This window comes from Ziziphus jujuba, chromosome 5 (genome assembly GCF_031755915.1).
Source record: "Ziziphus jujuba cultivar Dongzao chromosome 5, ASM3175591v1".
In the NCBI taxonomy this organism is placed as follows: Eukaryota; Viridiplantae; Streptophyta; class Magnoliopsida; order Rosales; family Rhamnaceae; genus Ziziphus; species Ziziphus jujuba.
In genome coordinates this window covers 10,400,859-10,428,620 of record NC_083383.1, presented here as the reverse complement: position 1 = coordinate 10,428,620, position 27,762 = coordinate 10,400,859, and the positions used below count along the sequence as shown (strand labels likewise).

The 27,762-nt window shown below is 34.6% G+C and overlaps 1 protein-coding gene across 8 annotated transcripts; it reads right to left on the bottom strand.

Annotated features, from left to right (window-relative positions):
• Positions 1-1,119: 1,119 nt before the first annotated feature.
• LOC107411162 (uncharacterized) lies at positions 1,120-25,514 on the bottom strand. Of its 8 annotated transcripts, none has more exons than XR_001580853.4 (37): positions 24,242-25,514; positions 22,605-22,749; positions 21,633-21,908; positions 21,340-21,507; positions 21,023-21,238; positions 20,774-20,868; positions 20,079-20,253; positions 19,248-19,672; positions 17,922-18,045; positions 16,737-16,832; positions 16,556-16,627; positions 15,718-15,855; positions 14,488-14,641; positions 14,009-14,376; positions 12,946-13,406; positions 12,526-12,861; positions 11,644-11,868; positions 11,212-11,302; positions 10,928-11,005; positions 10,487-10,777; positions 10,128-10,325; positions 9,424-9,909; positions 8,677-8,838; positions 8,127-8,456; positions 7,958-8,040; positions 7,691-7,795; positions 7,240-7,468; positions 6,468-6,833; positions 6,147-6,248; positions 5,817-5,960; positions 5,109-5,197; positions 4,527-4,609; positions 4,325-4,440; positions 3,728-3,813; positions 3,020-3,119; positions 1,947-2,075; positions 1,120-1,643 (listed from the first exon to the last, which is right to left on the bottom strand). XR_001580853.4 is itself a non-coding variant. In XM_016018701.4 (36 exons), the coding sequence occupies exons 1-36, from the start codon at positions 25,195-25,197 to the stop codon at positions 2,010-2,012; spliced, it is 7,635 nt and encodes a 2,544-aa protein (XP_015874187.3). In that variant the 5' UTR covers positions 25,198-25,514; the 3' UTR covers positions 1,730-2,009. The 8 variants fall into 8 exon arrangements, 3 of the variants coding, with proteins under 3 accessions (XP_015874187.3, XP_015874188.3, XP_015874189.3); XR_001580854.4 differs by having other exon boundaries at positions 1,120-1,635; XR_007241569.2 differs by having other exon boundaries at positions 1,120-1,674; positions 1,959-2,075.
• Positions 25,515-27,762: the final 2,248 nt, after the last annotated feature.

The following is a 27,762-nucleotide window of genomic DNA, read 5'->3' as shown; positions in this document are numbered from 1 at the left end:
TGATAATAATTTTTTTTTTTTTTGGGGGGGGGGGTAAACTATACATAACAAAGTTATTGTATATTTTCTCTATTGAGTTGGATAAAATTAACTTAGGAATGTATATTTAATCTAGAATTTGAAGGATTTTATAAATGTATAAAAGTTTAGAGGTATTCGATTTAGATTTTAAAGAAGTTTATATAATTCCAATGATATTCAATTCAGATTTTATAAAAATCCAATAAAATCCAAATGTGTTCAATTAGGACTTTATAAAATTCTTTTGAAATCTAATGGTATCAAAAAAACCATGTATTTTAAAAGATTTCCAAAAGTGATGAATTTTTATGGATTTGAAAGGATTTTAATATTGAAATTGTGAAAAAAAATTATCAATATAAAATTCAATCTTAATCCCAAAAATTTAATTGGATTCTTATAAATTCTTTATGACATCTATGAAATTTCATTACAATCCATCAAATCCTTTAAAATCTATAACTCATTTCAAATCCATTAAACTTTTGATAGAATACACCCTTTAATATAATTGAATAGGAATACTTTGGATGCAACCTTCAAAAATATTTGAAGAAAAAGGTAATCCTTTTTATTAAACACCCTTTTGCATTTTGCTTATCTGTTATATAAGTCATCAAAATGAATCATATCCATATAGGATCCAACCACTTCTTTCCAAAAAATGAGTTTCTGCATGGAGATAAAATAATAATAATAATACTAGCATATATTAGTCAATCTCTTAAACCAAGCACTACTGTCATGTTTTATTTATTTATTTTTTTTTTTGTTGAATTACGATCACGTTGACTTGATAAAAAAAATTGGATATATATATATAATAATCAAAATAATGCTTATTTTTACAAACCATGTATTTTTCATATCTAATTAAAATAAAATAAAAATTCTAAAACCTATTTTATTTCATGACTCTCAAGTCTTTTCTAACTTTTAATATATATATTCTTATAAAATAACAAATGCTTGTTTTCCCTTCACTAGGAAAAATTTTCAACTTTTATTGAACCGAAAGTTACCAAAAAAATAACAAATGCTTGTTTTCCCTTTCTTAGGAAAAATTTTCAACTTTTATTGAACTGACAGTTACCAAAATATATATATATATATATATATATACATCCAAACTAGTTTTGCATATCACATGCTTTAGCATGCACCACAATGTTTTGATTCTTTTTGGTGAAAAAGCAATGCGTTAAGCCCAAAAGAAACCGCTAGAAACGCGGATTACAAAGAAAAACCACCTCCAAATTTATCCATAAGAGCCACATTTGACATATTCAAAAGGAAGTGTTACCACCATCAAAAGAAAAGGTACAAGCAGATAATAAAGATTTCCTTGCTGAAGCTGATGCAAGGGCATATGAAGACCTTGAATTCCACAAAAACTTCCAGCTGAAACGAGTAAGTCAAGATCAGATACTAAGAATGACGAATGGCGAATCTGAGAGTTCCAGCCTCCACAGGCTCTTAAGCTGAGGTAATCTCCTTGATCACCGTCAAAGCATCCAACCACCATAAACTGGGGAAGAGAATTTTATTGCCAAACCTTCGAAGGATCTAAGTTTTAACACCAATCATCATTGCCAATTGAACTATTCCATACCACTGCTCCTCTACGATGAAAAGGACCAAGGATACGTTTAACCATCAAGTAACGAACCATAAGTATTATACTTTCAAAAACAGACAAAAATAAAAATAAAAATAAAAATAAACCATATATATATTTATATATTGTATAATAAATAAAAAATTATGAAGATGGGAAAAATAAAAAATAAATATACGCGTCTACAAACATAAGATTGCAGCCTACAAGGAAAATTACTAGAAAAATTTACAATGGCAAAACATTATTTTACATTAACTGTGATTCAATCAAACAAAAATCGTCTCTGATGCAGCAGCAAAATTACCAGAAAATTTACATTGGTTAAGATGAGCTTGCAGCAGAGCTTCAGTTTCACCAAAGGAAAAAATTACATGTACTGAGCCAGCCATTGTTTACACATATCAAGCACAGGGAGTGCATTTGCATGTAATGCCTGCAATAGAGTTGGCACAAGGAGTACATCAGAATCAGAATAAGAATGAAAAAAAGAAAAAACTTTTGCTTAAGTATAGATTTAAACCCAAAGACAGCATATCAAAGGACAATGCTGATCCTGTGGCAGCCTCATTCCCCTCATGTTGGACTGCCATCTAATAGGCCAGTAAGTCGAGGCACCACTTCGCAGACACTCAAGGTGTACCACTCAATAGTGGTCAATACGGAAGATGGTGCTAAATGATCCTAGACACTTTCTTGGGTCAGGAGCTTGGCCCAGTAAACTTCATTTTGACATGTACTCTAAACAGTGTAGAAACACAAATACTCCACAATATTTGAGGTAGCAAAACCCTTGCTGTTGCTGATCAGCAAGGAAAACTGTCACTCATTTACTCCAAATCAAAGTTCACTAAGGGTCTCCATTTGGCTATGCTAGAGTAGGAATTCACCACACCTACATCGAACCTGCCCTTTACCTCTGCCACTAGAGAAGATAACCAACCTTCTGCTTAATGTAGTGGCAAACATCATGAATGTCATTTTGTGTCATTTTGACAAAGCTCTATAAGCCATAAGGTAATGTCAAAAAGGCCTTGATGGCCAGGGTTCCTACGTAGGGCTGCTGCAGCTCAGCTGACAGCAACTCTATTCCACTCTTTTATACAAGGCCCTTTTTCTGATTAAAAAAAAAAAAACTCAATAGTAGTTAAAATACAAGGCTGCATGATGTAAATTTTAAGGATCCCTGTTTCACAGTCACATGAACCTCATCTTCCAAAGTTGCATAACAAAACAGTTCAAACAAAAAAACCCCGCTCCAAGCCTCCAACTAGAAACCCAAAATCAGGAGCTACAAATAAACTCGACCATATTTGTGGCAACTCCCACTTGTTGAAATTTATAATTATGGGAAATAGCACCAAAGAAAGGATGGTTAACCTGATGAGCCACATATTGAACATCAGCTACGCTTCCACTGCGAGAAGCAATTTGGAATGCACTTTTTAGACGACCACAGACTACACATGCTAAAACTTTCCTGAAAATACGAAAAGATAAAACATAAGAACACGAAGAAAAAAAATAAAAAATAAAAAATAAAGTAAAAACATTTTAGATTCATCATGAGGTAATCTTGAAACAATGAAGTGAATTAATAAAAAAACTGAATTAACTCAGATATACTTAAACAGCCTTCTGTTAATTGGAAGTATCTTATACAATAAAACTAAAACAGATTACTGAAAAATGTAACTAAGAAAATAGTAGATCATTTGAATAAATGCTTTATATGTTGCTCATTCACAAATCATGAAATTGTACCATTCAGTAATTACTGAGTTTCAAATATACTTCATGTAAAGACAAACATGCATAGAAGCCAACAAAATTTGTATTAAGAAATGGGAACAATTATAGGCTCATTAAACCAGTGAGATTTTTCTAATTGTGAGTGTCTAAGTCTATCAACTTTGGACTTGGTCAATAATCTATATTAAGACTTGGTAACAATAATAACTTATGCATGTGATGTATGAAATCAGCATGTCAACGTATGATAAAGAACAAGTTTTCACCTATGATCTGCTACATGGTCCATAAACTTCTAGATAGTTACATATAACCAAAAGCAAATAAACTATATACCTGTGGCTGCTGGTCAACATGTCTATTAGACGATCAGGGCGTTCTTTATGTTTGTTAGCATATACATTTATTGCAGCTCCCAAGACCTACACGATCCAAAATGCATGTATTATTCAGCTGAATGGCACACCCATTTAAAACGAAGAAAAGAAAGAGGAAATGCAAGTAATTTCCATGCAGAATCTAGACAGGGAAATCATTGGGATCCAAAAATAATGGCCAAGGAAAACAATTTTCCAACTTGCTATCATAACAAAAAAAGAAGCAATTTGTTAAAACTATTATCTCCTATTGTCAACTTTGTTCAGATTGTTGGGCTCACTTCCTAACTGCTTAAAATTCAAGAACAGTTGTAACTTAACATGGTATTTTTATTTAAGTATATGGTATTGTGTTTGAATCTTACTAAGTACCAATTACGTTAATAAACTATTCTGCATGTGTTAAGGCCCAATTTCCATCCTCTGTTAATGGGTGGATCTACACATAAGTGTTTAAACTACAACTGCTCTTAACTTGATATACATTTTGGGCTCACTTGTTTTTCTTGTCCTATTATAGTGTATACACAAGTCAAAGAGAATGTAATCATGTTACCTGATCCCAATCATCATCATCAATTGTTCCTTTTATGTTTCTAAAGAACTCCGTCAATTGGCTGCCCTTTTTTCTCTCAGCAAGTGATGCAGCTACACCAGCATAGATGTCCACAGCTGCAAGTTATGGGAAGATAAATATAATTATACATATCACTTTACAAAATACAGAGTTTCAGTCAAGAAATCAATTATTTGGCTACCTGGAAGGTTAAATTGATAAATCACTTGGAAAGCCAAGTCAAAATTCCTTTCCACAAGAGTCTCGGCAATTTTACACCTCCTCCTGCAAAGAAATGAAGACAGAGAATGAGCCTCTGAAATAATATCAAATACCTAATGAGAACTATATGACAAAGTAAGAAGGGGGGGTGGGTGGGTAGGGGGGTGTAGAGTTTAAAGCACCCTAAACCCAATCAAGCAAAATAAAATAAATATCTATTCTGAGCTTTCTTGAAAGATCACAAAATGATAAAGTTTTACCATTCTGAACAAGAGTAGCATTATAAGAAATTTGTGGAATTACCGAACATTTGAATGGCCAATGTCTGGCAAGGGTAACAATAGCCCTTGTTTAATTACTTAACAAGAACTCTTTCAACAACTAAGTTAAATATAGGCCCTGTGAAGGAATTCTCTTAGATCATGGTCTAAATACGTTACACAATGCACATAAAATTGATGTGAAGCATATATAATATGAAAACATTCAAAATAAGCTAGATCTATCTACAACAATTTAGCATAAAGTTTCTCATATATGACTACCAATTAATGGCACAAACCTGAATGTTTCTGGATCATTTGGATTTCCAAAAAGAGAGTGTTTCCACTGTGGCCCATCTGAATCATTAAAGCATTTAACAACTTCCACCTATACCATAAGCACACAAACCATGAAAGGTTAAAACTAATGAAGCTAATACAATACGCAAAGGGGTGGATTAAAACAGTCAATTACGAATGCATGAAATTTCAGTCTTTCGATTTTAGTTTCAGGAAGAAAAGTAAATTACATATCAGAGACACTAATGCAGAAAATGTACAATACTTCAGTTTTATTGAATTATCATGTACCCCCTGTTCAAAAGATAAACCATAGACATGTACATATCATAGTTATTGGCCATAATTTTGACAACTTTATATACTATTATAGTAATAAATATAATTACCAAAAAGAAACTGAAAAAATTAAATGACAACAATCAAGTTAGAATCATTTGTTGTTGTGCAAGTGAGCAAAGACTACACGCATATAGGCTTTAGTATATACCATGAACAAGCACATTCTTATGTAGTGCAAACACAATTCTTTTTTATATGCCATACACTTGGCAGAACACACACAAAGACATGCCCAAAACGCATACTGCTCAGAGGCATGCACGAAATTTCATTTTACTAGAGGTATCTCCCCCGGCCCCCACTACAAGAAAATGAAAGAACAAGACCCAAAAAAAAAAAAAAAAAACCATCATTAATGCAGTTACCTGGATTGACACCCGAGCAGAAAACTTGACGAGTCCTTCTTCAGTGAGCTTCTCAGAGGCACTTTTTCCTCTAACACCCTTAGTGACAAGCTTAGTAGAGTCACCACCTTTGTGACGTGCTGACAACCCTTCATCAAAATGCATCTACAACCAAATGGAAGATGGTTATTAGGAAAAGGAGGTACAGAAACAGAGCAGCTGATGCAGCAACTGAAACACTTGTATCTACATGCACAGAGTTCATGCACAACCACAGAGAGTATGAACTATTTTCATTTGATGGCTATTCATACATACATACATGTCCAAGAACAATAACTAAGTGCATACCTTGGCATGTTCCAAGTGTTTGATAGCTTCCTCTTGCAAAGCAGAATTCATAAACAGTTGAATGCAACAAAGTCCAGCAGCAACATGGTCCTTTTTAATAACCTGAACCATTGTATAAATTTTAGTGACTACACACGACTGATCCTTAAACAAAACCTGGAAAGACAATGTCTATGACGATGAGATTTCAAGCACCAATCAAAAAAAGAAATCTAATATTTCCATATATGGTATTTGTAAGATTATTAAAATAGCCCATGTTGAATGGATATTCGGAGAGAGAGAAAGATAGAATGTCATCAACGCATAAAAGAAATTTACCTGAAACTCGTACAAATAATTGAAATGCTTATGCGTTTCACAATAGATGCAAATACGGGAAAGAGCTGCAGCTGTATATTGGTTCACCGCTACATCTTGTGGATTTGCAGATGACATTCTTGTTGATACCACTTCCTCCAAAAATGACATTGCTCCATAACCAACACATAGTTCACACAAATCATCAATAGTCCCATAATCAGTTGCCGAAGGATCCGGTCTTTGAGGGGAAGAAGATGAGGTTGCCACTCCCACCATTGATGGTTGAGGAGGTGGGGGAGCAGCATTTGGAGGAAAGAACAACATGCAAGCTTCATTGTAGTGACCATGCTTGAACATGAAACTGAGCAAATGCTGGCGTGCATACTGCAAATGAATTTAAAGTTTAAATACCAAGAACCTGACACATGAATAAGAGACTAATAACTAGAGCACACAAGGAAGGGTGAGAATAGACTTCTTTCAGGTATCAATAACTATAGAACATTAACAAATAAATGTAACAGAATAAGCCATCAAATTTTTGTTCCTAGTTGAAAACAAAGAATAGAATTGAAATAGGAAAATGGAGAAGGTTCTACATCTCTGTATTAGAATATATATCAATTGTTCCTTAGCTTGTGTATGTATATGTTCATATCTAGGTAAAGTAAAGAAATATAATTTGCAAAATCCATACATGGAAAAACTAGTCAGTCCAGAGTCAGACATGCATAGTTAACATGTCTACCAATTGTTGGCCTGAGTAGGTAAGGATGAAGTTAAATCTTACTTCTTGCAAATAGTTAATGCACTCAACATATCGAATACTATCCAGGTTGCTGCGAGGTCCATCTTCAAACTCTGAACTATATGCAGAATTATTATTTGAAGATTCTAGAGACCGCCTAGATCTCTCCGAACGTGGAAATGTAGATGGCATGTACAGCACGTTGAGATATGAATCAGCTGAAAGAGAATCATCCAAGATCGTTGGGGCGCTTTTAGCCAAATGTTCATACCTGCAGTATACCTTACATATTTCAGATTCTATATATTGACAAGCAAATGAAAAGAACCGTCCATTACTAGCATAAGTACATTAAAACAAAAAACCTTTTAAACCTGTCATAGGTTTGAAGTCAATATTTTAATTCAACTTCTAGATCATTAACAACTGAAAATGAATTATGATGCCAAAATATATGTAGATATTCTGAGTTGAAAGCAGCAAACCATCTTACATAGAACGAACAGCTGAAACATCAACAGGCGGACCTCCTTCAATTGTATTTATTATCTCTAGAATGACAGGTGCAGGATCACCCTTATACAACTGAAGAGCTTGCCTGAAAACCATTGAATAACCAATAATAAATAACATCAATCAGCACCCACACCTCAGAAGAGAGGTTGAAAGAGAGAAGAACAGAGATTCCATAAAACTTCTCTGCTATTCTTTATCAAACAATAAGAACAGAAAATCTAAGCACATAACAAGTTTAACTTACTTGAATTTCACACGAGCTTGTGCATAGTGTTCCATCCGAATTAAAGCATGTCCCCATGCATTCCACACAGGGAAAACATCAATCTGAGAGAAGTCCATATTCATATGCTAAGCATTATTCAAACAAAAAGGTAGTATTAATCACGGGAAAGTTTGGCTAAAAAATTCACCTTGCACTTTTTGCAAGTATAAACAGCCATGCTATACCGTTCATCCACAATCAGCCTGTCACGAAGACGGGCAGATGACTCTTTATCAGCAATATCATCTAGAGAAGCAGCAATTCCTGATCCTAGAAGGCTTTGGAGAAGCTCAGCACGTCCTAACCAAATGTCTGCCTGTGACAGAGCTTCTGATAGCTCAGCTGTTGACTGACTTCCCACGCTAGAACTACCAGCATCTGAGGATGCATCATCAGCATCCCTACCTCTTTCAGAATTACTTGAGAAATCATTTCCTTCAACAACCTTTCTCAGCAAGGATTTAGCATAAAACAGTCCCTGCAAGAAGATGTCATAGGAACAATTATGCAATATGTAAGCATTACATAAACAGATATGAGACTGGACAATGACAATTTGCAGGTGATGCCAGAAAATAATTAAGATTTTATCTCCTTTTATTTTTTTGGCCACAGCATTGGAACCACTACATTATCACAATATCTAAAAAGTGATGGGTAACCATTATATGAATTTACAGGGCTTGGTAAAGGCATACCAGCACAAATGTCTCAGTGGCATGATATGCTCGACCAATTGTTTCCATTGATGCTTTCTCGGGCAACTGTTGGGAGCTCAAAACATTCTTCATTTGATTAACACACAAATCCATAGCATTCTTGGCAGATACCGAGTCCTCAGAACATAAAGCAAGCAGGGCCTACAAACAGGAACCAAAAACATCAGCAGAACCACAACAGTGTGAAAAAAAAAATAATAATAATAACAAAATCATCATATACAGAAGAAGGTGGAACACAAACACCCTCTTCTGTACTGATACATAAACCTGAAATTTGGTATGAAAATTTTCCAAACCAGAGGTTAAGTTCATCCAGAAACTAGTACAGGGATACACATGTATTGGTAAAGTTGCTTTCATGAAGATTTACAGCCTATTAGACATTTACTTATGGATTCTCCTGTAGAGTCTTAAAATTTAAAAAGAAAACTAAAATATAAAAATTCTACACCTAAAGTGTTAATCCTACATCACACCACACCTTAGTAACATAACAACTAACCAGTAAAATTAGTACAGAGAAAACCCAACATGAAAAGAGTGGGGAACTCTAATTAGTAACAAGTGTTGCATCAAAATGTATTGAATGCTTAAACAACAGAAACAAATACATATGCACCACCCAAAACTTAAACATATGTGAACACTGAAAATACTATGTTACACATTTTGCAACTTCCAAGTGATGGTACCAAAACTCAGTAAACCAGTTTACTACTGTACCTTAAAGAGAGTAATGTCAGGGGCACTTTCATATCGGTGAGATATGCGGACAGTGTCATCCTTAGCTGGATCCCCTGTTAGCATCCATTCTTCAGCAATCGAAATAGAAGGAAGACGTTCCTGTCCATCAACAGAATAAGTTGAAACATGATCCTCTTGAATCCCAGCCATTGCCTCCCAAGCAACTCTATCAGATGGTGTCAATCCAGAACTCTTTCTTTTCCGGTAGGCATCTTTTGGGGCCGTCTTGTCTCCAGTATTTCGCGGAGCCCAAGAGAATGCTCTACGAGCCTCTTTTTGCAAGTTACTTAGGCTGCTAGTAAAAGAAGACCTAACAGGTCCACCTCTCATTTTCTGCTTTGGTCTCGATCCTGAAACGGATACCCGATGCTCTCTTGGAGGAGAGCTAATACTAACAGTGATAGCTTTAGCAGCATATGCTATAATTACATTATTGTCTCTCAACAAAGGAAATTCTTTAAGAATCTGTAATGTAAGAATGTGAACAAGTATCAGTAAAAAGAACCACATAAGCAAACATATGCAAAACCTTATAAATAGCAGGATGAGGAAGAGGACAAACCATGAAGCAAAGGATTATGCCTTTCATGTCATAACACAAAGGGCATCAAAGCCCACATCAAGAAAGAAAACTAAATAAAAAAATCACCAGTTACAGTTAAAAGTTTAAGAAAGTATCAAACCATGGCAGCAGATTGCAGTTGTTTCCTCATCAGCAAAACCTCTAATATCAAATGCGGGTGTTCATGTAAGGAAGAGCATCTTTGCTGCCAAGGCAATGCCAAGGCAGCCAGAACACGAAGACCTAATGCCCACGAGTTAAGTCGGGAAACCTCCGCATCTGAAAGATTCCCTTCTCTCCGCTTCAAGAAGAAGTGAACCTTCATAGTAGTAAGAAAAAAAAAATAGTCAAAATTAAATGAGCAAGAAATATTATAAGCCGCCAATATACATAACCTCAAAATCAGATATCTAAATCCCCATCAAAAACATAAATATATTGGATATCTAAAATCAGAGGCCAAATAAGACAGTTAATTACAAGAAGTTGCTTTGATCGTAAATTAGGTAACAGCTGCATCGCACCCATGGCAACTGGCAAGGCATCATCTGAGTCACGTAGTGAAGAAAGAAACCGTGAAGCTTCTGCTGGTCCTCCACCATTGAGGGGATCTGCAGTAAGAAGTTTCACAAGTTGACGGCCCTGCAATTCCCTCCGCAAATCTATTGATAATCCTGCACTTTCAGCCACCTCTAGAGCAGCTGAAACTGCTCCCTTTCCAGCTAATCTAAGAGCCAAACCCTCAGGATCTTCCTTACACTCTGCTTCAACCTGATCTCCAAAAGAAATAATAAGATAAATGAATTTTATCATATAACAAAAAACTATGAAAAGACAAATTCTAGCAATTCGAGTATGACATAAATATGTTTGGTCATTTTCACTTTTCATTTCAGTGAACAAAGCAGACAGAATTTTAACCTCTTGCCAGCTGCCATAACGATCATCTGCACTTAGTATGTGGCTGTACCTCTGTAGAGCTTGTCTCATGTGCATAACCTAATCATTCAAAAAGATTATATCATTATCTCAAAAGCATATGCAAAAGCAAGTAAAATATTCAAAAATATAGATAGGCAGAATGGTTAAGTGAACTATAAATGTTAAATTACCATCAATCCCATAGACTAAGCTGATAGCAAGTGGTTCAACTATGTATGTCAAGCTAATATGACATACACATCTAATAAGATTAAAACACTAACCTCATTCCTTAATGGATCAGTCTGAGGCAGGTGGCAGCTGCACATGGTAAGAACATCCAAGGCAGCATCAAGCTCCCATCGGTGCATATACCTGGGAAAAAATTTTCCAAGATTCGAGATTAACATCTATATATACAATACAAGCATTATTTTAATAAAACTTAAGAGATTTCATATTACATCTATAGGAAAATCCATAAATTAAAATAAAAGGTAAATAAGTTTTCAAGAACAGATTGTAAGATGATTTATAGCACCAAAAGATATTAGTTAACCAAGATTATCTGTAAAGAAGTTTAAAGGCTCAAATGGTAAATTGTATCTAGGCAAAGAGAGATTTTCTCCACAAATTTAAGAAACTGCATCAGTAAAAAAAGTTGTTATACAAAAATGTTTAATATTATTAACAATTAGCATTCACCACTAACATACTTGAGAGCAAGTCTAGCAGCCAGCTGTTTATCCTTCAAACGTAGGCAGTACTGCCAACTACTACTCCAGATGGTATGGCCTCCATAAGTTTGAGTTTGAACAGAGATCAATTGGTTCTCTTCCCCACGCTCAATGAGCAGCTGCAGTAACTGATCTGAGGCTCCATTACGTAGAAAGCGATCAGAAAGTGCAAGAGCATCCATTAGTTTTCCTTCATCAATCAATCTGATACAGAAGACCAATCAATTGATAGTGTGTTGATTTCAATTGTCAGTATAAGAACAAATATTAAATCCTGAAAGTATGAAACCTTTCAACACATGGATGCATATACTACTGGTCTTTAAGAAGGATAAAACAAAGAAAAAATGCTAAGTGTTACAGTAAGCACTGAAACCTTTCAACACATGGATGCAAACACTACTGGTCTTTAAGAAGGATAAAACAAAGTAAAAATGCTAAGTATTATGTTAAGCACTTAGTCCAAAACACCCAAGAAAATACAGGATGTAATTCTGAAATGGGCATTAATATATTATTCACCACTACAATTGAAGAAACTGAAAAACTCAAACTTAGATTACTAGAACCTAAAGATGTCATTCCTTCAAATATACATTGACGTTTCCTTGTTAATTTTTTATTTAATCTCTGATATTTCCTAAGGCCAAATCTTTTACCCTTATACTGGAACATCTCCAAGAATATACTTACGAAAGTATGCCTCCTGAGAACAAATTAACCTAGTGATACTCATTGTGCCTCAGATTTCAAGGTGATAATGAAGCACACATGAAATTCATAAACAACCACATAAGAAGTGACCAAAGAAGGCAACTGAGAAAGAAATGTCAAGAGAAGAGAAAGAATTATCGGCAATACCGCTCTACTGCCTTTTCACAGGGTTCTTCATTCTCCCAATCAAAAGAAAGGAAAACTGAATTATCAAGTTCAGATTTTGAAGAATCACGCCATGTTCCATAAGCTGCACCTCCTTGGCTGTTGAGCTCTGGTAATGCTCCTGAAATATTACCGCTACCAACAATGTCATCAACTTCAGACTCCGTATCACTATCATGCTCGAGAAGTCTCTTAATAGCAGTTCTTGCTTCAGCTTTAACATCGCCACTATCAGAAGTTTGCTTAGTAGTTATCGCAAACTCTGACACTCGATGAAGGTTAGTTTGCATTTGTATCCATCGGTTTAAAGTTGGAAACCTAAATATCAAAATAGAAATTGGAAGTTGGAAATTATACGATAATCAGATAAAAGACAAATAATTTCCAGGGATTTCAAGCAACCTCTCTGATTGATCAAGAGCAAACTCATAAAACAATCGATCATCATCAGGTGCCTGCACCAATCCACTATTCAACGAGGTCGACAGTGAAGAGTCGCTACCACTAGATAAAATGCTACTCCCAAAAACACATGCTAAGACAGCCCTTACTGGAGACATTTTCACCAAATGTTTTACTATATCCAATTGTAGAGGGTACAGAGGGATTCCAGGCATTACTGAGGAACGGCTGTAAGAATTCGACTTGGCTTCTTTAAAAGATGGGGATACTAAATTTTCTGCACTATTCCTAGTGGAGGTAGGAATGACAGGAATGCATGCCCATCCATGACCAGATCGTGGAGGATAGACTGAAGGTACACAAGCTGAAATCACTTCATGGACAAAATCAGCAGACATAATCTCAGCCACCTTGCTAGCAGCACCAGTGCTGCCTCGGTCAAACACAAGACGAGTTAGAAGCTGCACAGCATAACAAAAATGAAATAATACATCTGTGATAAGTGGAAAGAAACCCAAAAGCAACAACTGCTATTATTAAGTTTGAGTCAAACATATCAGTAAAGGTTAAACAAGCCATGAATCACCAAAGATGGTCACATATTAGAGCTTCTATTTGAATACAAACATACACTATGAGTAGAATGTGTATCCTCCTACCAATCATCTGATTAAATCACTGGACAAGATTGTAAAACTATATATGAGTTCTAAAAAGAAATGTACAAAGTTCGGAGTAAATCCTACACAACATCTATATGCAAAAACACATTTAGACATTTCCTGAGCTTCAGAGTAACGTGCTTGCTGTCAGAGCAGGTTCAAACTCTGGCCTATTAACTTAGCACTACCACAGTACTTTGTGCTGTTTATTATCCCTTTATAATTTCTAGAATTCTTAAATTTAGTTCTACATATTCCCTTCATGAAATTAAAGAAGCATCTAAAAATATTTCCATTCTTTAGACAACCAGAAAACAAGAAAGAAGCTTGAACTAGAACAACTGCAAGAAAACTAAATGTCATAACATGTACATGTCAATGAAGAAAATAAAGAGTCTTACATCCTTAGGCCACTCATACACAAGAGAGAAGAAGTTAAAATCGTGAGTTGTATCAGTTCCATCAACTATGTCTCCAATTGCAGCAATATGGAGAATGAACTGTGAAAGATAGGTTGTAGGCTTGGTACTTATTGGGCCAAATAATCTCTTCCCAGTTTCCTTCATATCATAACCAATAGGCTGCACACTTGTTTCTCCAGCAGTTGGACTTGAAGACCTCTGTTTGACAGCTCTCAGCCCAATTCCAAGAACACCATCTTTGTCAAAATCAGGAAGGACCTTTTGTTCAGCAGATGTGCCTTCCCCTTTAAGAATATTTGGTTCTGTTTCTTCATCAGCCACAGCTCTTGCAAGATTATGGAGCTTACCTACATAAGATTAATACATCTTGCGTAGACAATCCTTTGCCATAGTCCCATCCACTCCCTTCTTACTCCCAAAAGAAAAGTCAAACAAAGAAGGAAAGAAGAAAAATATACCACTTAGAAACTGTCGTTTTCCCTTGTGAGCATCTTCAATCATCTGATGTAGCATAGCAAGAGCACGTTCTCTCTGTCCATGTCGATGGGATTCCTTTGGTGAACTGATAATAAGTTCCCCAGACAGGATTGCCTGAAGTGCTGAAGGGTTATCCTAGAGGAGTAGAAAGTGGGATCAATAAAGAAGTAAATTACATATTGCAGAGTCTTGCACACCTTCCAAACTTCGTAAATGATTCTACTAAACATCAAAATATAATATTGAATTTAGTTATTTTAGTGTTCATAAACATCAGTAAGTCTTGCACACCCAGAAGCAAGACGAGGAATATAATTCTATTTAAGGCTCACAAAATTAAATGTTAAAAAGCAGTCTAACTCTGCACTTAAGGTTTTATTCATTGCATTGATCAATGAAGAAGCTTCATCCACCATCCCAAGTCTTGATTATTAATCTTTTTAATTTAAACCACACACTATAATGATACTTGCTTCCATAGACCTCAAGCTTCGTCACAAAACTATGCTGAAAAAAATGTTTCTTGCTCTCTTTCTACTTCACTTCTTTCCTTAAAAAAATTTATTCACAAAGAGCCCAAAAAGTGGCAAAACAAAGAGGGAAAACACCAGAGATTAAGTTCAGCAAAAGCATCTCTTTTGTGAACATAAGTCTCCCATAAAACCTTCATCACTTTTTCAGCACTTTCCTTGGTGTAAGTCTCAACCCTCCCCCTTTTCTAACCATTTTTCGTTGTTCAGTGGTTTTAATATTAAAAGGAAAGCATGGGAAGTGGAAATATCTTATACTTGCATTGTATATGTAGAACAAAACAATTCTCTTAACTTAAACCATACCCCTATACCTATTGTTCAGGTCTGGTGGGTATCCTCAATGTTGGCATTGGGAATATCCTTGTCCACCTTCCAAATTTTTCATATTGATGGGATAATATAAGGTCGCAAAGGAAGATGGTTTGGAATTTTGCTCTGGCCCTTGTACCTTTTTTATCCTTTTCTTTTTAACTTTTAGCCACCATTTGACTCTTCCAAAGAGAAAAATGCAAGAGTCTGGCAATAGAACTTTTATGGCAACAATGTAGTTCAGGATGAACACCCACCAATCAGTAAATTTAAGAAAGATTTAATGTCCTCATAATTAAAGTCAGGCCAGCTTTTCATGACTTATATATTATATATAACTCAGTCCCACTAAGACAATTAATATCTTACCTGATCCAGGAACTCATTCAGACGCTTAAGGACTCTTTTTGAAACAGAAATAACTCCTACATCAAGGATCTGATCCCAGTAATTAGAGCCCATTTTTGGGGAAGCACCTGGATAAATCTCAGATAACATAAGTTGAGCCTGCATACAACATAAATTGATGCAAACTTGAGAAACAAAGCACTTCTAACCATATAACTAGCAAGAAAAATGAAATAGTCAGTAAATTTTAAAAAAAATGGAGAAGAGAACTGAAAAATTTATAAGTACATGGGAAAACAACAGTTCTGGATGTACTTAAAACAGATGGAGTATAACAAACAAATTTATCCCCATAAAAATAAATCCATCACTGGCAAACAAAACTAGTTTACTTTCTTTTGAAAATAGAAGTTTGCATTAGTCACAACTCAAATCTTACTAACCATAAGGTTGCATATTACAAAGGCCCACAGATGGCCATTGCAGTACATCAATAACAATAATGGCAAAGACGAAGCTGGTTTAGCTTGAAGCCCTCACTCAGTACTTAAAAGGAAAGAACAAACTTGAATATGTCGACTTAATTTCTTAAAAAAGAAATTTAGAACTCAAGATAACTTGCGTTATTTAAATGTCATTAAAAAAAGTTCCTGAGATTTATAGGATTTACAAAGAAGCACTAGAAAAAAGTTAAAAATAAAAGAAAACAAAAAGAGAATTATTCATAAGGAAAAAAAAAACACTTCCTATTGACAAGCATGACCATAAACTTCACATATAATTATAATTTATAAGTCTTTGCATTAACAATTAGCATTAAGCATATTCTTGTAATTTCCAAGATATTTAAAAGCATTGCCTGATCCAGAAGTTGCTGGGACATCTTTGCAGACCGTGCAGAAGTAGCAGCAATATCAATACAAAGAAGAATCTGACAGGTAATAAGTACAATATCAGCACATAATTAATAAAAATTACCATGAAACTGCTTGACACTTTAACTCACAATATGAGAACAGAGAACTGATGTAAGCACTTACAGCAGCTAAAGGATCTAACTGGGAGCGTAAAGAGGAAAAATCTAGATCCTGTACTATAGAAGTCCCATCAGCAGCCCGAGACACCACATCTTCTACCTAGAATAGCCAATAAAAAAAAATGTAGACATTCCATTGAAAACATTGATACACGAAACAGAGAAAACACAAGTCCAACCCTAAAAATACTTAAGGAAAAAGTGGGGTCTGGTACAGGAATTGATAAAAGTATAAATGAATATGCAGCTCAGTAACACCTTAAAATCATGTATAGTATATGTACACAATAAGCTGCATATAAATGGTACTTAATAACTTTACATTCTCCTTAGGGGAAGGTGAAAAAAGAGAGACTATGGGCTTTCTAATCCCTTACTCAAGACTTGGAACAGAACACAGTATGAAAAGCAGCCATCAAGATATATTATACTTTATGTAAAATTCCACTTAAACTCCAGACAAAATGAGCTGCTACAATCCTCAACTCTTTAAACCAGTTTAACTCAACCATAAGCCTATCTTAAATTCCATTTGCCTGTATTAAAATATGTCTTGTGTCAGCTTGAAATATATAGTTAGGTCCACTTTATCATATTAAATTTTTGGTATTGATAGTAATTTAATATGGTATCGTAGGCTAGTTTCCATCTATTCTTAGGTCCAAATCTTGCTAAACTCCATTTCTGATAATTAACTGTTCTACACATGTGAAACCCACTTCCTATCAAGTTACTGGATACTCCTGCGCTTGGCTTGATGGTAATTTTAACAGTCTGTAATCACCAAATACAGGTACCTAGTAATTTAATCTTTTTTACGGTGTTAGTTAACAGTCCTGCATGGATTTATAGTCTTCACAAAACCAGTCAACCTTCAAACGACCACCTTGTAAAATTATAGTCCAATGTTCAGTGGTGCACAGGGATTGAGCCCCTAAATGTGGAGAACTAACTCGGAAACAAATTGAGCAAATAATATCCCAAAACTCAAGGAAAAATATTATTCTCATGTGAAAGGCAAAGAGGAAACTCTTCTGTAAGCTCAGTGCACTGTTACTTAACAACCAAAGATTTGCAATTACAGTAAACCTCATAAGACTGAATAGGTTAGAAAATTAAAAACAAAATAAAACAAACAGAAGAAGAACAGGTAAAACAAAGGTATATGATATAAGATTCAAAAACATACAGATGCTCTTCTGACAGCACTATCTACCCACTCAGCTAATTCCAGGGTAGCTTTATCTTCTGCAGATAATGAAAAGCGATGAACTGCCTCTTCTCCAATGTCATACTTTGCTCTTTGCATACAACTGCAAAGTAAAGAATATCATTAAATTATTGATAATTAATTACTATATTCTCCTGGACAAGCCAATTTTTCTACATACTAAATACAACAAATATCATTCCATCAATTTTATTCCTTATTGAGCTAACATTCTGATGCAAGATGGAAACAACCTCTGAAAACTTATCAGAGAAGAGGAAAAACAGATTCTAAGGCCCAAACATTAATTTGGCATGATCTAGGACAAGATGGGCTTATTTGGGATCTTCAAGGATTTTAGTAGATTAATTTAGTTTCCTATTTTTAATTAGAGTATTTTATTATTTAATTAGGTTTCCTATTGTTTTCAGTTTCTTAATGTTATTAGTTTCCTTATGTAACTAGGTTTCCTATTATTTTAGTTTCCTAATGTTATTAGATGATTTTAATATAAATAGTGTTCTTTGTAATTCTTGGAGCAGTTAATCAATATTACAAGAATTTTATGAGATTATTTTCTCTGGTTTTGTGTGATGCAAAACAAACTTAGGTGTGATGCCTAGGGTTTTGGGAGTGATTCCTAAAATCAATCTAGTGTGATACTAGAATCCTATCTATTTCTTTTCTATTTTCTTTCTTTCCCTATCTGTCCTACATCACATTCAAGTAAACTAAGGAAGGTTAGACCACAGCTATTTTATGAAGTTTCAACCACTAATAGAGTGGTCAATTGATGCAAGAATTTTGAGTTAGCTACATGTAGATCTCCTCTCAAAGACATCATACAAACAGCAATGGCTCTTCATCATTTTTAGGGGCAAATCATCCCGCTAACAGTTAGACATAAGAGATTTAGCAAAGGAAAATTAAATAATTCAAGTTTTTGGTTCACAAGAACTTCAAATGAATTATTTATTTTGTACTTTAAAAAATAAATATTTATTTTGTAACTAGCCTGCAAGTGGAGTTTAGACCTCTCTATCTCTTGGAATTTAAAATTTGTAAACAAAAATTGACATACAGCAATAATTAACCCCACTTTGTTAACATCCAAAATATGGAATTTAGGAACATAGACATGTCTTCAAGGTTATAAGCAAACCTCTACATTTAAAAGAATGTAAATTCCAATTGGAAGCAAAATGCAACTAGCAAATAAGAACTTTAAGAATGAATAAATTCATAACACAAATTTGTGTAAAGAACCAATTGAAAATATCAATTTCTTGACAAGTAAAAACTCACAGATTAAGGAGCTTAGATGGGGCTGCACGTAATATCGTCAACGCCTCCTTCCATCTCCATTGGCGTTCAGACAATGGAAGAAGACGCTGCAAAATGGACAGTCGCCATTCCCACTCTTCAATGAACCGATTAGCAGTGGATACTCTCCACTCTAATGCCTGTCTTCCACCCACAGATAAGCCATCATTGGAAGCATTCTCTAGTTCAGTAACAGATGAAGGAAGAGTATGACGCAATATCTCAAGTAGCAACCCTGTGAAAGACATGACCAATTTATTTCCCCCTGCATCTGTAGAGAGATCAGTATGTTCCCAAGCACATGTATGGGATGATTCCGAGGAGCTCCCTGGTGAAGCATTTTGCCCCAAATAACGAGAGAAATCATCCATATGTAAAAGTGAAATTATAACATTCACCATCATTATCTGCATCATTAAACAAATTATGACTTACATCAGATATATCTATATATATATATATATATTTACACAAGAACACCAACATAAACAGCAGAAATTTTTACCGATGGCTACTTTACTAAAAAGTTTATAGCATTTGATATAATATATTTGCAGAAGCTGAAGATGATACCACACATATTACAGAATTCCAAGCACCAGAGTTTGATGCGTTATGTAAGACAATTATTGTCACTTCCTATTAAAATAAAAGAAACTATTGTGACTTTTCTATAGTTTGTATCCCATGCAAAACATGTTAAACTTCTGTCAAAGCATACATGTGAGGGTATTGAGAAAACCACAGATTTAACCACCCAAAAGGTACTTTATATTGCAAAAGATAGTAGACACCGAATTGCAATCAGACAACCTTCCGTGGAATGTTATTGACAGCCTCCAAGTGGCTCTGCAAGTCCTTCAAATAATGAAAGGCCAGTTGATGATGACTTTCTATTTCATGTGCCGTACTCCTTTCCATTGCTCCGAGTGCAAGAATTGCTGATTCCAGAGAATAACGCATGTGCATAAGTTCAATGTCCTGCAATCTACCAAAAGCAAGAAAGAAACGGAGAAATTAGAACAGTTTGACCAGATAGTTGCGTGCTTATATTTAGTAGAAATCTTATCCTGATTTCATGCATAAACCCAATATTATTGTCAAGACAAGAAAACAGCTGAATGTTTGAAGAATCCAAAGCATACATCTTTTTCAAGATTGGACACACCTGTCTGCAACTGTCATTTACCAGTTTCAAAACCAATACTCTAGAATTTATGAAACCAACTCCTTAGAGGAGAATATGTATAATTTCTTATAAAACCAGGTATTCCTTCCTTGAAAACAATAATTGACAACGGAATAAGAATGCATTTTCATTTGACATACAAGACAGAGCAAACAGAAACAGAACCACCAGCAAGCAGTAAATACTTCCCACAGATAGAAGTGGAAATGCATACTCAAACTGAACCAAACATATGGCCATAACATGTAAATTTAACGGAATCAAGTGCAATTTCCCTTCACAATAAATGACTGTCTAAATTAGGTATATGCCCACACACCTCTTCCAGGATGCTGCAGTAGAAGAACATGGCTGCATGCTGATCAATTTGATAGCATCCTGAAATTTTATGCCTGGAACAACATCAAACAATACCTACAGAAAATATATCCTGTCAAAATTCAACATCCCAATGGAACAAGGAAATTGTGTCAAATAAGTAATAATACCACCAGGCAAGTGAATATATAGTTCAGGTAGATAGATCAGGATATGTAGCATTTCAGTGAATAAGGTACCTACGGCTTACCCTAAGAGGACTTTGAAATGAAAGTCTTTCTAACACAAAATTTTCGACAAAAGAGTCTGATTGAGCATCTTCACTTCCAAAAGCTATTTGCCCTTTCCCAGATAACATTAACGAGAATTTTGAATTCCATGATCGACCAGAGTTGACACAGGCAACAAAAGAGGCAAGATCAAGCTGATAACACAAAGTATCGCAAAGGTGTTCCACAGATGATATCTGTTGAAGAGAAACTAGTCAAATCATACATTTCTTTTGACTACAAATACTTAATACCAGAAACTGTATCACTGTAACACTTTCAACAAAATAGGAAGTACCTCATTTGATTGATTACTATAAAGAGAAGATTCTTCCAGCCGAAATACTTGTGACTTACTTGTCCATAGAAGTTGCAATAATTTCCTTCGTGCTGTTGTCTTCCCAGACAATAAATCCCAACCCATGGCAGCTACCAGGGGCTGAAGGCGGGGAAACAATGAAAGAACCTGTCACATTGATGAAGCAACATCTTTCTATTAAAATTACATAAAACCGGACAGATATTTAATGTAATGAGAACTATCAATGTCATACTCACATATCTAATTCAAACATAAAACTGGACACATACATTGCTCGCTTCTTCAAACTGCTCCCTCTTCACAGCAGACAGGGCAGTATCCATGACACATTCAAAAATATGTAATCCAGAAACACGAGCATAATGATACATGTCTCCCATGCAAAAACCGACTGCAGCATCAAAAGACTTTTTATCGCATAAATCTATATCAGGTTTCAAGTCTACAACATAACTTTGAAAACGATGGAGAGGGGGTGGAATCTGGTTGTTATCATGACATCTATACAACTCTATCTCTTGCAAGAGCAACTCATCTTGAAGAACCTGCACATAACCACCTTGTGAGCTAAATAAACCGTTTAAAACATACACATAAAGATGAAGCGTTTAACTTTATAAATTGCAGAACCCCATAAGAATAATAGAAAATCAGTCATATGCTTGGAAATCTTGAAAATTAATGGCCAGTTTTTAAAACATTCAAGCAGATTGTTGACCGTTGGCTTCAGACATAAGGAACAACAGATAATTAAGATTCTAACAAGACATATACCTGTTAGGAACCTGTATGCACCTCCTTTTGGTACTTCCAAGATTAGCATCTAAAAATGCAGGCATGAAATCCAATGTAATGGCTAGCACTGATATACCTACTCTATGACAACCTTAACCAGTTCAAAAAACATAGGTATGCTTGGGCATTATTTCATTCAAAAGCAAAGGCCTCCCAAATTCTTACAAACATGAAAAGTACAAACTAACCAAATTACTATGACCCCACCAAGTTTTATTGCATGTGAAACAACACTACCTAGGAATGCTTGGACAAAGTATTTGCATGACAAAAGCACCCCACTCCAGGACAAAGATAGTCCTCTTCTTCATTTTGCTCAGATTAATTTCTACCATATCATCTATAAGAAAAATTAGAATGCTGCAAAATATTGGCATGATACCGTGATGTAAACCATTCCAGGCCAAGAATTCATCATAACCTCATTCTTAGATATATAACATTACCTGTATAATTTGAATAAGATGTCTGCAATTTGATGAAAGAGATGCAACATATATCAACAGCAACTTTTCTCGCATGGCACTCCAAGAATCTCCATATCCCTCCCTTCCGAGAGAAACCATCTTGAGGAGATCATGTAACACTAAGCTGTAGAATAATAAAAAAAGAAAGCAATTAAACATCCAAATGGAAATAAAAGAACGCAAAATATATTTTTAAGTTTATCAACAGCCAGAAAGATAAGCATCACCACATTAAAAAATAATATGAACCTCATGCAGATTATACTCACTAAAAGAAAAAAGTTATCTCTACTCGTTATTTAGAGCCTTCTTGCTGCCTTTTCAACAAATTTATGATTTCGGATTTCCAATATAACAAATCTGACAGAATATATGATACCACTAATTGAGGAGATTCTTTAGAAGTTCTATAAGATATAAATCCTAAAATTAACAGAGGAAGAAGTTCTCAGTTAACGATATTGAGGGGGAAACGTTAGAGGAATTCTTAAAACTTTATGATTCTCAAGAAGCATCTCGCACCATTGGTACGATCTCACCATGCAAACGCCTGGAGGAATTATTACTTTATGATTCTCTAGAAGTGTCTTGCACCATTTGTTTGATCTCTAAAGTTGGTCTAAATCATGAATCAAACTCAACCAAATCTATGAAACCCACATATGGGATACAGATGATAAACTGCAATAGACACTTCACTGAAGAAAAATATAACTAAGAGAGGAAAAAAAAAAAGACCATAATGATACAACAAATTGTAAGAATTATCTACATTAAATGTAAACTGCATCCTAGATTTATGACAACAAGAAAAAAATTCTGGAGATGATGAATTACATCCTCAGAGTTTCTGCACATCCAACTTCCCTTTACAACTCTCAAGCATCAATCAGATCTCAGCCCCCATGAAAAGCTCATTGTTCAGTACGTATCTCCTATGGTGAACTCTAATTATTCAATACTTATGTTTTAATGTGAGAGTTTAAGAGGAAAGAAGATTAATTAGCAGGTGTGGACCAACGTTGGCGGACATTCTTCCACACCTGAAGGGGACTGGAGGAAAGAGTTATTGTATCAAACTCATTGAGGGAAAATGCAGGAAAAGAACAACCCTTACAGTGTCAGGCTTGCAAGTGAAAGCGCAAAATTAATAATATTCAAGGAAGAGATAGCCTGTCAAAAATTAGCCGAGGATATGACGTCGCCTACTTCTTATCTCACATCAGAACACCAGGAATGACTCCTGAGGATCTGGAAACATATTATTAGCATACATAAATTTAAGTTCAAAACCGGTATTCCTGACCTGAACCAATCCCCCTACATTCATATTTCAATCAAACCAGAAACCTAGCAAGGTAGCTAAAACCCTATCCTAAAAGCTGCATACCGCAAACGAACTTTTAAAACACGTAAGACCAAACAAAGATAAAAACTTGTAAACGAAGAAACACAAAAACAAAAACCCTATTGCATTGAAGCGGAAATGCAAACAATAAATTATGTCATACTATGGTACTGGTGTGAAAAATAGATTTCTTTACCCTCAATAAGAATTTCTTTTACTTCCATAACATTTCACCCATATTAAGAAAAATAAACTTCAATGGACATACCGATACTCAGACTCCTCCACTCCATGATCAAGATGAAGAAAACGAATGTGGGAAATGGCTCCATCCACATTGCCCTCTTTCACAGAGTCCTTCATTGCATCTAAATGAGCAATTTGAACAATCCTCTGTATCAGGCCAAGAGCTTTAACATCCTCCTCCTCGGAAGAATCCACTCTCACATTCTCATCCCTCTGAACTGTTAACGCTAAACCTGAAGAATCATAACCCTCCCACCCCTTCACTTGCCTCTCTATATTCAAACACAAGGCATCAAAAACGTCTGCGTGCTCCCAAATCACCCTCTTCAAGCACATCAATTTGGTTTCCTCGATCAAAACGACGTCGGAAGAAGAAGCCGGTCGTCTTTCAGTTCCATCGTCGTTGTCAGTATCACCTACTACTACTGCATCTGGTTTCAGCCTCTTCACTCCCAACTCTAATATTCCATCCAAAACCCCTACACAGCTTCCCAATTCACCATTTGCATCCCTCAAATCCTCACTTCTATCCTCGCTCTTATCCAGCAACTCTGCTCGCTCTTCAACACTCTCGCTTTCACCCAAAGCATCTCTTTCTCTTTCTTTCTCTATGCTCTCCAAATCAAAATTCTTTCGTAGACTTTCCGATGCCCGGTCGATCAAGCTCTGCACTAGTAGCAAGAACTCCGCGCGCAATCGCAGCGTTTCGGGATCGAAGCTCCATGAAGACGAGGCGTTATCGAATTGTAAGAGTTCGAGAGTTGACAAGTACGTTAAGGCCGATGGGGAAGGGCAAGAGGGCGACCATAGAATGTTCTCGAACCGACCTGATTGAGCAACAATGGTTTGAAGTACGGCGAGAGCGACGTCGGGGTTTCGGGTTCGGAGAGCGAGGATTATCGCTCGGAGAGGCTCGAATTGGGCCAAATACAGGTGATTCGCGGCTAGGCGAGAGAGAATTTCCGTTTCCTTGTCCATCTGCAAGGAAAAAACTTAGGGTTTTGGGTTTCAGGACATTGGAGTCGCCGTAAAATTGAAGTGTTCACTGGTTCTAACTTTTTTTTTCCCCCTATATTTGTTTGGTTCTTCGGAAAATGGGGCTATAAATGGCAGTTTCTGGAACTGTGAGTTTAAAGAATGTCTGATTAAGCGTCGCCAGGGACCTATGAATTAGTTTCGTATGGTGAAAGCTGTGAATGATAATGACCGTTAGGTTATCGGGAAAGTGGATCAGAAACGAGAAAGAATGATGGAAAAGCGACGTCAGACACCAAACTGTTTTGCTGGAACTATGAAAATATGAACTTCACAATGACACCACGACAATCTCTCTCGCGTCGTTTTTTGGGCAGTGTGGTTGTTTATTATTACCGTTACACTGTAAACCCTTTTCTATTTATCTTTGGCAGTGACAAACTTGCCAAAAAAATTGTTACTTGTTGTATGTTAATATTAATTTTTTTATAAAATATTAATATCAAATTGAGGCTAACAATCCAGTGATAAAAAATAATAATAACAATAATAATTACTTTTTTAGAAGCATCAAAGTTTGTAAATCACCACAAACATAAAAATAAAAAAATAAACAAATTACACATATCAATCAATTAGAAAGAGTTGAATGCCAAAACATTTCGATGTTACTTTTTTCTTTTTTTTTAGAAATAGATTTTAATGTTATTATATATTATACAACAAGGCATAATAACCTAGATACAAAGTTTCAACCAAAAAAAAAAAAGTTTCAACGCAAAAAATTAGATACAAAATTATATACATTTATTAACAGAATTAAATACCTCCACCATACATGCAATTGGATTTGCTATTTCATTTCGTTTTGATATATGTCAAAACTATTTGATAGATGTGGTATGAAGATTCAACTATGGTTACAACTGTTTTTCATATTTATAAGTGTCATATTTGCTTACGGTTCTAATTTGAGTATTGTAATATATTAAAATTTTTAAAATTTATTTTTTTTCATAACCATTTTAATAAATATATTGTTTAAATTTATTGGTTATTTCATCCTAAATTATTGTTTTTCACAACTCCTTTTATAAATTATTATCTATTTGTCTATTATTCCAACCTGTATTGGATAAACATAGGTATTTAATAACAATAATTCTTTCCATTATAACACTTGTTATGGAGATTATATTAACCATATTATGCCATATATTAACAAATACATTCAACGAATGCATGCCTTTTTAAAAAAAATAAAAAAAAAATTTCCTAAAACACTTATTTAGACATTTGTACCTTTGTTATGAGCATTAGGAAGAACTAACCAACACGTCCTTAATAGTCTCAAATAATTAAAGCTTAAACAATAATTTATAATTATCCAAAATATAAATGTTATTGATTACTAAAAACACAAGAAGTATTACCATAGTAGTTATGTTTTAATGATTTTAAAATTATTCGATGAAACGAATATTTTCCATGGTCTATTATTCCAACTAAAATATAATCAGACACATTAAATATGTGTGAAATTTAAAAAGTAATATTAATAAATAAATAAATTATATGCTGAAATTATTCCATTGCTTCTTTAATTAAAAGATTCATATTGAATTTAATGCAAACTTCGCCTTGATCAATTGAACAAAATCCTTGGACCTATTCTAAAAAAATCATTGGACTTAAGATTTTCATATTAAATAAAATATAGACTTCTCCTGTATAAATTATGTCGAAAATATAGGTTTTACCAAAAAAGAAAGTCAAAACTATAGGACATGAAAATGGATAAACCACGGGATCATACAGCCTTCTTCTATAACGATGTTCTATTGAACAATTTAATGGCAAAAGCACAATTAATGAATTAGAATATTCCACTCCAATGTGCATATCATCAGTTATTTTATTATGGGCAAAAATACTCATCACTTGATAAGCATCTTAATATGTTAGAAATTAATATCTTATTTCATTCCAATGTGCTCCTATATATATATATTGCCAATTATTTTATTATGGGCAAAAATACTCACCACTTGATAAGCGTTTAATATGTTACACGCTCATCAAGTGATGAAAATATTTTCTTATTATAACATTTATATATATATTATATATTAAATATTCTTGTAAGTTTTTCAAGTTAAATCTTAAAACATGTTTCTTCGTATAATAAGATTTTTTTTTAGTTTTAAACATAATCGAAACAAATATCTATTATTATTATCGGTAATCAGTTTCATATTTGCTATTCCAAAGGAATAGCTTTCAATTAATTTTAGGTGTAAAGTGTATTGGATTATGATAATAATAAATATGGTTGACACAGTTTTATTCTTTGTTGCTGATCTTATGCTAGAATATAGTTTTTTTTTTTTTTTTTTTGAATCCTATGCTAGAATATAGTTAAAACAATTAAATTACACAGTAAACTGATTAAGCAAAACATATCAATGTTATTAAAATGATATACAGTATTATAAGAGTGTGAAATTATATTAAATTTGTGGAAAAAAAATATACTATATGTTAAGTGAAATTTGTTTAATTGGCAAG

Bases quoted from the DNA above. Each gene is read 5' to 3' on its own strand.
- LOC107411162 (XM_016018701.4), bottom strand. From the start codon at position 25,197: ATGGACAAGGAAACGGAAATTCTCTCTCGCCTAGCCGCGAATCACCTG. The intron at 11,303-11,643 runs GTATGTTAGTGG...ATTTTTTCCCAG, and splicing joins GCTGCTAGACTTGCTCTCAA to GTATATGCACCGATGGGAGC. The intron at 2,076-3,019 runs GTTAACCATCCT...ACTCTATTGCAG, and splicing joins TTCAATATGTGGCTCATCAG to GCATTACATGCAAATGCACT.